Source organism: Lycorma delicatula, chromosome 1, assembly GCF_047948215.1.
Source record: "Lycorma delicatula isolate Av1 chromosome 1, ASM4794821v1, whole genome shotgun sequence".
NCBI classification, from domain to species: Eukaryota; Metazoa; Arthropoda; class Insecta; order Hemiptera; family Fulgoridae; genus Lycorma; species Lycorma delicatula.
The window spans coordinates 392,151,605-392,167,816 of NC_134455.1; the positions used below are offsets into that span (position 1 = coordinate 392,151,605).

Genomic DNA, 16,212 nt, shown 5'->3' on the forward strand with positions numbered 1-16,212 from the left:
ACCTCTTTCGCAGCGTCCGTTTAGGTATATATGTTGGAAAGAAAGGTGGAGCAGTTTTTCAAAATTTAACGAGTGCCCAGCGCAGAGCCTTAATTGTATGCACTGGCGTTTTAATACAACCCCCTACACGGCTACCTCTTTATTGGAAAAGGTTCTCCGAATTGGTGTAGTGGTGAAAGTTAGGGCGGCTATGTTGAAATTGCAAAGAGTCAGGGAAGCCGACGTATTTGGATGCGGTATCCACCCCGGCCTCTACCGGATCGGAACGATGATCTCAATGCACCCTCTTGCGGACGAGTCTTTTCAGACTTTCGATGGAAGCATTGTAGTAAGGATGGCACGCTACAACTAAGGTATATATCCTTGTATAGAGTTTTACAGGATCTGGGGGAGATGGATTGCCTTTCTATCCCGCCTGCGGAAGAGGCTATGGAGCCTCGCGATGGAGGCATGGCACATGCCTCCATCGGCGTGGCACACTGCGACTAAGGGATGATCCTATGCCTTGAGATCAATTTTGAGAGCAGCGGGTGCCTAAGTACTCACCAACCATGTGGATTTGAAACAATATCTGTTTCGGTTTCGCCTAGCGGCTGATGATTTGTGTGTCTGCGGGGAGGTCCATTCGAACGAGCATATTATGTTCGACTGTCCTGCTCTTGGGGGGGCCAGATACCGGGCCAACCTAGAACTTAGAGGTCAGGGGGAAATCTGGCCGCTCATAAACGGTGAGTCAGTGTGGCGACAGCCGCATTGTCGGACCGTGTGGGAGTTGCTCGATGAGGTTGTGAAGTTCAACCGTCATTGCTAGAGTCTTTTTAATTAATGTGGGTTATACTGATTCCTATAGCGCCGCTGTAGGAAGTTTTTCCTGAGATAATGGCTGGCCACCAGCCAGATACAAGCTCCAAGCGCTTTAATTGGTGCACAGGAACTAGCTGGCATAAAGCTACTGAGGCGTGACAGCCTAAATTGCTGTCTTTAATTTTATAACTTTAACTTTTAGTTTATTAGTAACAAAGGGTGCGCCTCCGCGATCTAGTTTTAGTTTTGACAAGTGAGCGGTTGGGACACGTAAGCGGGTGGTGAATAGCACCCTGCTTAATCCGCTTACGCTGATAGGTAGCTCACTAGGAGCTTTTAGGAACGAGGTCGCTAAACTGTTTTAGAGGCACAGTAGCCGTATCTTGGCAGTGACATTTCATCTATGCTCTAGGGCGACCGATTGAGGTGGTGGCGGGAGAAATGCCAGTTAACTAATGCCTCTCTATCATTTTAAGGGTAACGGATGCCCAAGTGCTCTCCAACCATGTAAATTGATGTTTGTTTTGGTTCCGCCTGGTAAATGATGAGCTGTGCGTCTGTTGGAAGGTACAGTAGGAAGAACACATGATGCTCGACTACCCTGTTTGGGTGCCAGTACTCAGGCTACCCTGGAACTTAGTGTCAAGGGGAAAATGGGCCACTCACTCACAAGCGTCGAGTCAATGTTGTGGGAGCCACATTGTTGGACCATGTAGGATTTCCTTGATGTGGATGCTTTGTTCAACCATCTTCAGTAGTATACTTCTTTCGAAAAGACTCTTACCGCGTTGGTGTTAGAAGAAACTACCTGAGAAACATGGCTGCCTACCAGCCAGATTAAGGCTCCTAGCGCTTTAATAGTGAACATGTACTTGCTGGCATTCAGCGGCCTAGGCGTGGCAGCGAATTCCTGTCTTTGACGAGATAAATTTAATTATTGATAGTCATATATGTTTTAATATTTGACGGGCTGTGCCTACCAGTTTTAGTGATATATGAAATGTGGACGGTGATACGCGCAAGCGAGTGGTCTATGGTACCACGCTTATTCCGCTCACGGTTTTATGGTTGCTGTTGGAGCTAGTTAGGAATCTGGTCGCTAATCTCTTTAGAGTACTGACATTCGGTCTTATGCTTTAGGGCGACCGAATAGGGTGGTGGCCAAAATAATCTCAAATAAATCAAACTCCAAATTACAGAGTTAGGTTCTATATATATTTAGCTTATTGATAGCTGAACGTTTCGGCCGTGTCATTAAGACTGGCTGCGATAGGATCCTACGGAGGCCTCGGGCAATGGACGGATCATTAGGTAGTGGCCAGTTCGCGGTTTGGAAATGGCATGTAGCCGTCATGACCGAAAAAAAGTGGTCGTCCTGTGACGTTTGCGTGCTGCGCGCAAGAATTAGATCCGCTAGGAGAAGATACCAGCGTCGCTCCCTGATGGGGAATATCGTTGATGACATGCACATTGAGGGTCTGCAGATCTATCCACGCACCCGTAATTAGTATGCCATCAAGGAAGCCAGACTCAAGTTGTGGCAAGTCTCCATGAGCAAGTTTCAACGCAACCCCTTTCAGCTCGTAAATTCATGGTACGTTCAAAGCCACTGCATGCACTGTCTAGTTTTTGATGCGGGTTTGGTGGTCAGGAACACACTTTAACATAGTGGTGACTTACCAGGCGTTCTTGGATATTCTGTTTCTAGATGCTCCGGAGGGTAAGCAGAAGTCGATGTTATAGCGGTTGCTATGCTATTCCCTGGCGTATGGGCTGTGTGCCCAGTTGCCGTTTGTAGCACAGACATCCGGTCTTATGTTTTTGGGAGTCTGATTGTGGTGGTGGCGAGAGAAATGCCAAGCAAACCAAAACCCTGTACCCAAATTGGAAGTACACGTGACTTATTTTTAGAGACAGAAAAATTATTTGACAGATATTAATTACCTTTTGCTTTTGCACTGTGGAACCTCCTTCAAAATTATACTGAAAAATAAAAATCATATGAAATTATATTCAATATATTTATTTAAGATGCAGTAAATCAAAAAATATAATTTTTTCCTGATTGAGATCCTACAATATGTACAGGAATTACCACTTGAAAAACGAATTGCACGATTTATAAATTACTTAAGTACTATTACTTATTAATATTGTACTTGTTTCATAATGATGAGAATTCTCCTGATTTATTTTTACATTTTCTTTAGCAGTACATAATCTTTGTGTATGAAATACTGTAGATTTGTTCGTTTATATATTGAAGTAAAGTTTAAATCTGTATCTACGTCCGCGCATACACACATACATACACACACACACACACACACACACACACACACTATACACATATATATATATATATATACTGAAAATGTAGACTATAAAAAGAGTTAGATCCTACTTACGATTTATTAATTTTGTCTTGAGGTCTGATTGCATTATCGTTATCAATCGATCTGAAATTTAAATAAATTTATTTATTTACTTACATATATGTATAACATACTAATTAAATAAATTAACAACTTTTAATGGAATGTTATTAATAATTGATGTCTGATGATTTCAAAAGTTATTTTATATCGTAATAGAATAAAGCAATAGTTTTATGCATGTAAGTCAACTTTAAGATAAGGAAATTTCTTAAATTAATTCTCGTTAAAAAAACAGTGAATTTAGCTGAATCATGAGCTAGTTGAGAAGACAATCTACCTCTAACCCTGATTCACTGAAGAGGGATAAATAGCAATTCTTTTACAGAATATGATAAATTATAATAGATAGAAAAACGAGTTTATTCATTAATCAGAGAAGTATTTTTATCAATTGATAAGCTAATATAATATGAAAACGTTATCATTAATTTTGTAAAGAAATTAGAGACAAGTAAGGGTAAAACCTAATTTGTTACTAATCTGATTATTTATGAGTAGAAAATACTGATAAATGTATTTTCACTTACAAATATAAAACATTTTAGATCAGCAATTCAGTTTAAGCTGCATTATAAGTACAAGAGAAATGGTTATACCTATCAATAAGGTTCTAGAAGCAAGGTTGAAGAAATAAAATGCTTCATACTTGGTAATAGTACATCTTGAGAATAATTATATTTAAAAATTTTATTATATTCTTTTTTGTCCATTTAATATTTGATGCTTGGGTGGAATGTGACTGTAAAGATATGAAAAGAACTATACAACTAGAAAGGAAAGAATTAGTAAAAATTTTTAAAAACTACATAATATACTTTTATTTGCAAACAACTTTTTTTTTTAAATTCAACTTTAATAAAGTGATTGACGTAATAATAATAAATGTTATATTTATAACAACATTTGACCATTATATGGTAGTAGATATGTCTTTTTATTAGGACAGCTGTTTGTTCAAAAGCTGCCAGTAACTTTGTCATTTTGGTGTTATTAATAAGAGTCCAAAACAGCTCTGTAATGGCCAATTCAACCAGGTTTTGAAATAATTTAACCAAAATATTTGAGGTCAACCTAGTCTATTACTTCAAAATACCTTCTATGAGGCAAACAAGTTCCATTGCTTTTCTAATGTTTATTAATTATGCAAAGTACACGTCCTAATTACAATTTCAGTCACCTTAACGTTTTTATGACATTAGAATTCTCTCATGTGTAGAAAAAAACCGAATGGTAAAACAATGTCACTTTATCAGTACTTTATCTCACTTTATCTCTATTAAAAAAAAATAATTTTGTAACCATTTATTGACATCTCACCCAGTTTCCAAACAGCCATTTTTTATAAAAGCATAGTAAACATATAGCATTGGATAAGACTTAATTTGATTGTCAAGTACTATTCTCAGATCCTAAAAATATGTTTCATCGTTTAGAAATTTATCTGGGATTTTTCTACCCTTCTTTTTCCCACTTACTGAGCCTGGTGGTCAGTATGCTTCCTTGACAAGAGATATCACTTTTTATTTACCTTATGATAAGCTGATAGTAGGAAAATATTTAAAAAAATTTATTGCTGAATACTTTCAATACAATGTCATATTTAAAATTTATGCATTGATAGTAGTTTTAATGAACTTACACCAACTAGAAGGATATTACAAAATTTTAATTAAATGAGAAGTCTGTAAAAATGTTATTTTGGAAAAATCAGACAATTGCATAAAAATTTGTGAATCATACAATAGCTTAAAAGTTATTTGGTGATAGCAGTTGGTGTTGAGAAGAGTAAGTAGTTTGTTTACTCTTTGATATATTAAAGTAATGGAAATCAATCCTCGTCTAGAGATTCACATAGAAGAAACTAAATATAGATTTGATAATGCTAATGAGGTGTATTGAAAAAATGGTTATTGTAATGAAATAATCAAAAAATTATTTATTTGATTTAACAGACCTGTTTTAATTTTTCATAATTATTATTATTATTAAAAATATGTAATATTTAATTATGAAACAGGTGTCGCAAATCTTAAATTTATTTAATAATATTAAGAATCTAACAGTGTTGTAAAAATAATGAACCTAGTGGTAACATTAAAATTGAAAAAGAAAACGTATTCTTTTTAAGTAGGACAGGTAAATTACAACACAAGTACAGATGATACCTTGTAAGAGTGACTATGAATTTTTTTGGTTCTTTGGTTACTTTCTTTTGTTGACAGTCTTTGAGGATACAAATCCTTCAGTAAAAAATATAAAATAAATTGTATTCCATAATAAACATTAATAGCTATATTTTTCTGTAGATTCTATGTTAAGCAGAAAGAAAGTGTATTTATTTTGCAGAAAAAGCCCTTTTTAGTGAAATAAATTGACCAGTAAAACCAGCAGATATACCTGATCCACCAAATTAAATTTTTGACACAATATATGAAAAGATAATTGTGCTTCTTTAGATTTAAGGGCATTTCAATATCCAAATTATATGCAGAATTCTGCTGTTTCTACTTAGTTTTAGGAAATCTATAATCAATCATTAGGAACCTTGTCAATCACACACCTTATCTATCGCATTATCATCTTTCCAAGTTCAATTAAGTCAAGTCCTACTTTATCTTTAGTATTAACCTTGATTTTATACTTCTCTTAGTTGTATTTTGATGACTCTTAAATCCAGGTTTAGTCATGCCTCTTTTCCAACTCTATACTTGTGTAGTTATTACGTGACGATGCATTTTAAACTCCCTGATTTCCCATTGAATATTCTTGAGTGAATGATTTCGTCTGTTCGTTTACTATCTTTTCACAAATAGAATTTCTTACTTTCCATAATAATGCTTTAGGCAGTTTAAATTTTTATCTTGCTATTATTTTCAGGTGAAAGAGTATTTTTTCTAAACAATTCCTACTATAATATTTTTATAGAACTTATAGTAGTTCAAATTACTTCCTTAAATTTAAATTTTAAGTTATACTTGTTATCACTAATTACATGTTATTTCTTTAATTTTTATTATTATACTTGTTATCCATGTTGTTTTTCTATCAAATCCTTCTGTCTTACTTTTACAAGAGAAATCCAAGTTCTATTCAAGGTGATCATTTTTCTATGTAATTCATTTGATGTATGAGAAATAACATTGTAAAATTCGTTCATAAAATTATCAGATTTATGTGTATTAAAAGCATAATAAATGTCTAAATATGTTATTCCTCAATAGCATTCATCTGATTCAAGGAACAAAATCAAAAAGAGGTACAAAGCTGCTAATCTATGACAGAAATTCATTTTCCAAAGCAGCTCCTCTACCACTTGGAAATCTTGCTGCACTACATCCAAATGAATAAATAAATCCTTTTATTACGATTATTGCATTTATTACCAGCAAATCAAATTTATAATTTATTATATAAAATAAATTATTTAAACATTTCTATAACATGTTCTAATTAATTGAAAATCATATGCAAAACAAATAATTTAGGATTAGTACATTTACTACAATCTATTTTTAAACACTTGCAATTGTAAAAATCAATGTAGGATATATAAGCTTTCTGTTTTCTAGGCTTTTGATAACTAATGCTTATGTGCCAACACTTTTCTCTGTTGTTACGGTTTTAACATAACCTTTGAATTTATTAAACAATTATTTGTAATTAATAAATTTACAACAAGCCAAATGCAAATTGTAAGAAACAGAAAATGAACAAACTTTTCCATATTCAAAATAATTGTTTTACTAGTAATGTTGTCTTACAAATTATTTAAAGATGAAGAACTACTCATAGAGCACCTTATACATTACTTGAGACAAGATGGTAAACTGAATCATAAATTTGTTAGCTTATCTAAAAGTGCACAACTACCTCAGAAAATTTCTCTATCAACATACCTTAGGAAATTCTGTATAATATATTGTCACGTGCTAGTGGCTCGATCACTATTGAGAGATTGACAATTGAAAGAATATTGAGAGAAACAAGAAGAAATAAGAGACTGAAGAATATTAAATTGAAATATATTGAGTGATTGACAATTGAAAATGTTTATAGAAATACAATTTATTAGAAAAAGAACACAAGTAAAACAAGTAAAATCATTAATTATAATAAAAATGACAATGTTAATAATAATAGTAACAACTAACAAATAATAAAAAAGTATAGTAATCACATCCACACTAATAATCAGAATAACAACTATAATAATAATAACAGACAATAATAATCATCTCTCGATAGTAATTACAATAATGGCAACAGTAAACAATAATAATATTAAATGTCAATAATAATAATAATCAACAGAGATTACATTCAAAACAGAATTTAAAGTAATCATCAGGAAATATAATTACAGGTTGACAAAACATGAAAATCAGAATTCAGTCTCATTGACAAAAGACATAAGAATGACAGCTAGGCTTAACACTTTTAACCACTATTCTTGTATTAACAACAATAGTGCAATAGATAAGAGAAGTATAAAGTTATTTCACTGCAAATACCTTTAATGTTCACAAATAAAACTACCCTTACCTTCTATGAATGTATTTTAGGATATTTGTAATTTTAATTAAGCTTGCCAAATTTCAATTTGATTTCCTTCAGCGTTTTTTGCTATTCTGCCATCTTCAAGATAATCAAAACTAACATATATAAAACTATAATCTTATTTAATTAAATTATATATATATATATATATATATATATAAATTAATCTTCATTTTGTTAACTTCGTCAAAAGTTTTAAGTCTGTGACTACTACCGTATTGTAATAGTTTCTCAATTGTTACGAGTTTTGTAAATTGTGGAATTAAGTAGGTAAAAATTACTTCCACAATTTACAGATTTTTATTGAAGTATTATAGTTGACTTAGGCAGATCGTGGATCATGATGGGTCGTAAAATTTTATGTCATCTTCATCAGTTAAATTTTCGTGCATCTACCTGACTTTGTTGTTCAGCATCTCTGCTTCCATGTCTTGGAACGTATCCAAAAACTTCATTTGAAAAAATCACAGACCAGTTGCTTTCCTAGTAGAAACAGTGACTCAGAGTCATCCACGCAGATAGGTGAATGGGAAAGAGGATTGATCGGATAAAATAATTTTTTTGGCCAATACGAAAAGAGTGATAGCGCAATCCCTCATCTTGACATTTTTCCATACCTGACACTAATGAGTGCAAGAGAATTTGTCCTTCTAACATATGGAAATCCAAGGCGTCCAGCTGTTCCTTGATAGGACGAAATGTGTAACAGTGCACTAAGAGATAGCCAATAAGGGATTTTAGGCAATTTCAACCAAAAATCTCTGCAGAATTGCTCTGAACCTTCTGGAATGCTAGAGTTTTATGTCATCGATTATTCCGTTAAGATAAAAATGTGGTGTGTTTCAAAATCATGGCTAAATTACATGGATACCATTTCTCGGGCAACTCCATCATTCATTGTGGAGAGAAAAATTCACGACGTAACTGGAAAAGGACAATTTTTGTAGTGTATTGGAGTGGAAAACAACGAGTTCCTGCTCACCACGCCAATTGATGTGCAGAACAGTTTTGCAATGATTCTGTAAATTTCCCTTACATCATCATATTGTCTGCATTTATGACGTTTAAGTTACAGGTAGAAAGTATCCAATTTTTTATTGGGAACTCGTAAAATGTATTAAGTATTCCCTTTCCTTTTGATGAGCTATGGTATGACTTAAATAATTCCCGGGATACTTCCCCCGGAAATGATAATATCAGACTCAGCGTGTATCTCACCTTTCGGATATTGCATAACGAAATCGTTTTTCTTAATACAATAAAATATTTTCTGACCAAGGTTGTCCCGTTTCCTGATCAGAAGCATTAATGTTTCTCATACTGAAACCTGGTAAGAAAAAATCGTGTCTTTCACGTTATCCTCCAATTTCCATGTCCAGCACCCTATGCAAGTTGATAGAAGGAATAAAAAACTGTCGTCTAGTATGTTATCTTGCGAGAAATGCCCTAATTGCTTCCGGACAATACGGTTTCCGCCAAGGTAGATCGTGTGTTGATCATGTACTTGCCCAGAACCTTTTATTCAAAACGCCTCCCTACATTGCCTGTGCCTCATTTCTGTATTTTTCGATATGCGAAAGGCATATGATACGGCTAAGAAGAAAGGAATCCTAAACAGAGAAAAGAATCTTCCTTATCAGAGGTTTCTTCAAAGGTCAGCCCTTTCGAGATTGAGTTGGAACAATGATATATTTCGAGAAGTTGGCTTCCTGGCCCACATTTAATTCCTGATAAATCTAAAACTTGTAAAATATAATCGTACTTTAATTCTTGAAGAATATTATTTAATCCACGATCACCTATATCATTATTAGCTAATTTTAACTTCTCGATTGGGTAGATGAAAATACAATTTTAAGGATAGAAAATCAACGTGCAAGAATTAGACATAAAGCTGAGCTAGCATGGCTTGGCTTAGCAGGTGATACAAACACTCCGATTGTAGTTATGAGAATTTCAGGAATTTACGGACCAACCAGAAATGTTTTATTGTTTTAAATGTGAAGCTTTGAAGTATTTTGAAGACAAATCAAAGAAATATAATCCTATACAACGTCAAGATATTCATGAAAAATGGCAAAATCACCTTATTAACCGAGTTAATAATAAAGAAGTTGCTGTCAAAGTTGCTGCCTATGTTTCAAAGTACAACTCAAATCCAACAGTTGCTGAGGACGTTCCAGCTGTAAACCCTAAGGTAAAGAAAATTAAACAAGAACTTAAAGAAGCTCAAGAGCAAGTTGTAAAAGTTTCCAATAAGTTAGAGACGGTTATAACTCGTGATGAACAGGAGAAACAGATAAAGGAACTTGAAGCTAAACACGAAGCTGAATCTGAGCAACTTAAAACTGAACACAAAGCTGAATTAGAGAAAGTTAAAGTTGAATTCAATGCTAAATTAGAGGCACTTAAACCTAAAGCTTCACCTACAAAAGATGCTAAAGTGGATGAAGTCGGATCAGAGATCATATACGCCACCTCTAGTGGATGAGAGTAATAAGGTTCGCCTGACTGCCTCATTTGACTACCATAATATTTCTTGGCGTAATAAATAGCCTTTCTAACCTCGCTGAATCCCGAGGTTTTATTCGTTAACACGGTTTAGGGGACTACTAGAACTAGTAGAAAGCTCAAGGAGGACTTCATGGTTGCTCTTCATTGCAAGCAGAAATACCTCAAGATTAGGAAAACTTTAGAAACCAGCAAAAGTGATTGCTAATGACAAGGAGACAGTCCGAGTCATCGTGGAGTATTCTGTGGTAAAAAGCTTGAGATTAAGGTAAACCCGAAGCCAAAGCGTTGGCCCCGGGTAATTGTCTACAACATTGACCAAAGGCTATCAGACGACGATGTTCTGTCCCTTATTAGGGTGTAGAACACTGAGTTGGATGATACAGCTTTTATGAAAGACTGTAGGCTACTCTTCAAGACTGTGAAACGTGATGCCTAAAAGTATCACTGTGTTTTTGAACTTGGTGCTGGTCTCTTCAAAAAGTTTGTGTCTGAGGGTAGGTTGTTTCTCGATCTCACGTTCTCTCGGATCAGAGAATACGTTAATGTACTAAAGTGTTTTATGTGCTGTCGTTTTGGCTACAGGGCCAAGTTCTGTAAGTATGCGTCAGTCTAAGCGCATTGTGGCGAGGAGTGTCAAAAGTGTGGAAATTGTCCTCAGAAATCGGAGGCTTCATCCTGCGTCAACTGTAAAAGGTTGCGCAAAGAGTGCAGACATTAGGTCAACAGCAAGGACTGCGGCTGTTATTTACTAGCGGTAAAAATGTACTTCGGTTATCTAGAAAGTTGAACTTATCGTTGATGCTTAATGTCTGTCTGAGGCGTGTTAGTTGAACGGTTGTTTTGGGTCTCATGGTTGATTTATGCAGCGCCCTTTACGAGTAAGACGATCTACAAGGTCATGCTGTTTTTATGATCTCTTCACATATGCGACGATTTTCCTATTCCTCGATGCAAGAGGCTTTTGGTTTAGGTCTATTGCGATTGCCAAATCGCTTCTTTGGCACGAGTTCGGTGATGAACTTTGGGCATTTTCTGCGCGTTTCTGTTCCTGCTTGCAGAGACGCTTTTGCATCAGGGATGGGTTGATCAAATTTCCTTAGGCTGAATTGCTTCGGTCTCGACTGAAATGCTGTTTGAGTAGATATAGGGGACCCGGCAGAGAACACTTTCTCGACAGTTTCTGCTGTTGTATTTATCAATTTTAATTGGCTGGCTTATTTCTCCTCCCATATTGCACTGGCAACTGCGGGTTCACTTAGTGTTAGTTACCCGGGTGAGTAGAGTCCATGCAGAAAGTCCTTCACCCAACCCACCGGGTTGGTTTAGTGGTGAACGCATGTTCCCACGTTAGCTCATTTTGAAGTCAAGAGTTCCAGCGTTCAAGTCATAGTAAAGTCTTATTTTTAGACGGATTTGAATACTAGATCGTGGATATCGGTGTTCATTGGTGGTTGGGTTTTTCAATTAACCACACATCTCAGGAATGGTCAAACTAAGACTGTAGAAGACTACATTTCATTTACACTCATAAATATCATCCTCATTCATTCTCTGAAGTATTTTCTGAAATTGGAGGCAAAAGTCATTCACTCGATGCCCGAGGCCTTCGATATCTTCCTTGATAATCTCCAGTCGAATTGAGTGGTGCAGGTTTTTAATCACGACACGAAAAGCTCGTTGATCGTTTCTAGTGAAGGTGTAACCTATTAAACCATGTCCCGAAATACATTTAAGATTTTTTTACGCTTCGATATCCTTAGAAATTATTCTTAGTTGTTTACCTCCGAACAGTCAAATCTTGTAACCCCCTTGCACATGACCATTTTTAGCAGTCATAGTACATCCCGTAAAGCACAATAGGAGGAGGCTTGACTAGTTCCGTTTGGTTAACAACATCCGAATTGTTAAATGGGAGGCCACTAAATTAATTCGATACAGGTAATTCGCAATTGCTAGGACTAGGAATCACAGTTGGTTTCCTCGTCATAGCTATGGTCCCCCACTGACTAGTAGGTTGGATATCCATAGTTACGCTGTTGCTATCACTCGTATTTCCCGATAGATTTATTGCTATGTCGTCTCTAATAATTTTTCTACGCGCAACGCTAATAGGGTCTCTATTCAACGCAGGCAGCCGACCAAATTTTCTGGATGTTATCTGACAACCTCTAAAATCAGATGGTTCTTTATTTATCATATATGCTGAAGGTAGCTAATCCATACCGAGTAAGAACTAAATATAAATATACGAAACAAGTAAACATAAAAAGTAAATAACAAAAAACACTCCTTAACATTGGAGCAGTAGCTAAAAAAAAATTGTAATGCTTCACCTAACAACATAATAAAACCTTAATACCTAATGAGAATTAATTTCAAAACGCAACTGCAGAAATAACATAATAATGAACCGTAACTCAAATATTACTTTTGGTTAGAATCAACAAACACACTATTATCGAGAACGGCTGATCTTTTCTATAACAAGTTATTTTCTGTAATAAGTTTTCAATCGATTTTTTGAATATTTTATTCTCGTTTAATCTTGCAGAAGTACAAAAAATATTTTGCTCTCTCTATACAGAAACTATATATTAATTTTTTGGGATAGATTTACTTATGACGTGGTATCTTGTTTAATCTATTCGAACGTCAGCGGAATATTACTATAAGTAAATTAAATAAATTCGTTTTGTATATTGTTGTTTCATAGACACTGGTCACCGCATGACATCATTTACGTAGTGAAAGTTTGACCGTAGCGTGCGGAAAAATGGAAACAACCTTACCACCTTACTAATATTGGTATTTTATTAAAAAAAAAAAAAAATGCCCTTTCCACGCAGCTGATAAAACAGTCGTATTAAAATCAAAATATTGTTTGTAAAAAAGTGAATATTAAAACTAATAAGGTGTATCAATATACTGTCAGTAACAAATACTGGATTTAAAGGATAAAAACGTTATTGTCAAGTATACTCAACATCCAAACCATGTTGCAGTTAAACCTATGGGACAGATATATATGGACTAGATAAACACGGACAGATAATCGACAAAACAATGAGTAAGAATATGAATTTGATAAGGTTAAAGTAATGCAATCGGTGGACAAAATAAACATAAAGAAACAATGAGGTTGGACAAAAATGACCAAAAATGACAAAGATGATTTATGTAGGCCTCACTCGGGGAGAGATTTAACTCATGCAAAAAAAATCTCAACTCCCTGCGGTTTTTACCTCCAGGTGGTCTGGAAACGCAACCAAACAAAGGTGTCTAATGATTGAATGTAGTCACAGTTAAACGATGGAATTGATATAGCCGTATCGGTTTGGTCAGTTAAATTTTACACGCATCGTCGTGTAAGAACATTGCTACATCTGATAAAAATGTTAAACGCAACGTTTCTGCCCGCTTTAAGTATAAATATTTATGTAGATTGTTTAAATACGGTGGGAGTAACACTGCTAACATAGTTAATCTCTTGTACGGCTATCGGGTAAAAGGAATCAGTTAGTATCCCCTGCAAGGAACAGTGCATCCTTTCGGGAGCTGTTGTGAGAATACAAACTTGAATTACTATGGGATAGTCCTCCGTTCACTTGTAGAGTTATCGATTACGATGAACGCTACCGGTTATTTTGCAAAATTGCCAGGAGGATTTGTGGCAAGGTAGAAGATGAAATAAATATCTACACCGATACTTTGTCAATCATACGAGTGTGAGCTCTACGTCTATGTGATGATGACGTCATTTCATTTATTAACATTTTCAACGATGAAGATTGTTTCTCAAGAAACTACTGTTCAAGTTGTTGGACGATCTTTATATCGGTGTAGGCTACATATTGTTGGATATGAAAAAGGTATTTACAAAGCACGATAAGGGTTGCATTTGTGTTATCTTATACAATTCTGATACTTCGGACAACGAATCATATTGTTTTGAGCTATATCTACTAAGAAGTTATACAGAAAGATTTACTGAAGACGAAATGAAAGTTGTACGACATTATCCAATGAAGCTAACTTATTACGGTGTGAAAGACAATTGTATTATTAAAGATTTAAACGTTTGTAAAATATGTGCGGAGGTGTTTCTTAGAATTATTTGTTCAAATATGTTAAAGATCGTCCATAACTGACAACGGTTAGAAAGTCTTAAACAAATTGTCTCATTACGATTGTAAATTTTGAAGTGTATACATGATCGTCGTTGTCGTTGTTATTGTGTGTATTACGGAGCTAATTAAGCAAGTAGATGTTACGGTTGATAAACGAAATTTGTCAGAAATGTGTTTCAATTTAAATTGTAGTTATGTATACATTGTTGATCTTAGTGTTCATGTATTTCATAAAGACGGTGATTATAAAGATGATCTTTGATCTGACGAAAAATTAATAATTTATTTTGACTTTGAATGTGGGAACAATTCTACTGGTCTCATGGAAATAAAGAAATCTCATTTTCTAGTTTCCAAGGCGAGAATGATAAACGTGGAAATGCCTTTAAATTAATGATTCATTGAACATAGTGATGGATACGATTACGTTAAATGGATCAACTACGACTAATAATAGTCGTAGTAGTAATGTTGTCACCGTTAACGTATTTATCGCAAAGGAAAGGAGATTATCTATCACCTCTCGTATTGCAACTGATGGATTATGAGCTTGTTGATGAAACAGATTTTTTTCGATAATAAAAAACAAAATAAGAAACCACTGCTTGTTGAAAATGATAGGGAAGAGATGAGATCTTGTTCTGGCTCGGCAACCTGCAATGTTACAAGGCGGGGGAAGGGGGAATTGAGATGGAGGTTAGGTCCTGAAGGACCTAACCTCCTCTAAAGCAGGTCCTGAACGAGGCAATGGGACGGAGCAATTTTCCCGTGCCTTCGAAGTTTGCGAGTTTGCTCCTTGTCCCCAAGAAAGGTAGCAAACCAAGCTCCTACTTACCGTCCTATTTGTCTCTAGCCGACTATTGCTAAGTTTTAAGAGAGTATGCTTGCTGAAAGAATCTGGTATGAGGTGGTTATTTCATGTGACCTGTCACCTTTGGATTACAGCATCGTGAAAGGTGCGGTCGACGGTGGTTGCTCTGAGCAGAGTGGTTGCTTGGATTGTGTGGTTGGTTGGCGGGAATCTGGAGGACCGGACATATTCATTTTCTGGTCCTCCTGGATGTATAGAATGCTTTCAAAAGTCTGTCTTGGGCTATAATATCCATAGCACTGGCGGAGAGAAGAGTTAGCACCTACTTCCAAGCTGTGATCTGTGACTTTCTACGTGGACGTGACCGGGTAGCCGCCACGTCGAATGATGGGATGCGGGTCCAAATGCTGGAGGGTGTGCCTCAGGAGTCCGTTTTGAGCCCCCTCTTCTGGAAACTTTCTTTTAATGGCATTCTGAAACTGGAATATCCGTATAGGGTAGTATAGGTGTAATTTTTTCTTTTTCAGTTTAGACTTTGGAACCCCTGTACGGTATTACTTCAGAGGATTATATGTATAAAGTGTATTCTTAAACAGTCTCAGGTCGACCATTCCTGAGACGTGTGATTAATGGAAACCCAACTTCAACGTAAAAACGGTATCCATGATGCGGTTTTCAAATCCGTATAAAAGTAACTGGATTTGAATCATAAAACATTTTACTTCGAAATCAGCGGATTTGCGATGACGAGTTCACCACTAGACCAACCAGGTGGGTTAATGACATGCACTCACGTTTTTCCTATTTAGCCTCCGGAACCACGGTGGTAAAGTATTACTTCAGAGGATAAATGAGGATGATATGGATGAATGTAAATGAAGTGTAGTCTTGTTCAGTCTCAAGTTGACCATTCCTGAGATGTGTGGTTAATTGAAATCCAACCAACAAAGAAAATCTGTAT

General features: G+C 35.4%; 2 protein-coding genes across 3 annotated transcripts in view; one reads left to right on the forward strand and one right to left on the reverse strand.

Moving 5' to 3' along the window:
* The window catches only part of LOC142317360 (uncharacterized), a 418,387-nt gene that overhangs the window by 374,714 nt on the left and 27,461 nt on the right, over positions 1-16,212 (reverse strand). Inside the window, exons 9-10 of one of the 2 annotated variants that reach the window (XM_075353849.1) lie at positions 3,213-3,263; positions 2,749-2,787 (exon numbers count right to left, since the gene is read on the reverse strand). The exons of the other annotated variant lie outside the window; for it this stretch is intronic. Of the exons in view, the coding sequence (XP_075209964.1) occupies positions 2,749-2,787; positions 3,213-3,263 (90 nt within the window). The remainder of the gene's footprint in view (positions 1-2,748; positions 2,788-3,212; positions 3,264-16,212) is intronic. 2 annotated transcript variants of the gene reach the window in all.
* The window catches only part of LOC142317363 (uncharacterized), a 427,416-nt gene that overhangs the window by 190,657 nt on the left and 220,547 nt on the right, over positions 1-16,212 (forward strand). The gene's annotated exons all lie outside the window — the stretch shown is intronic.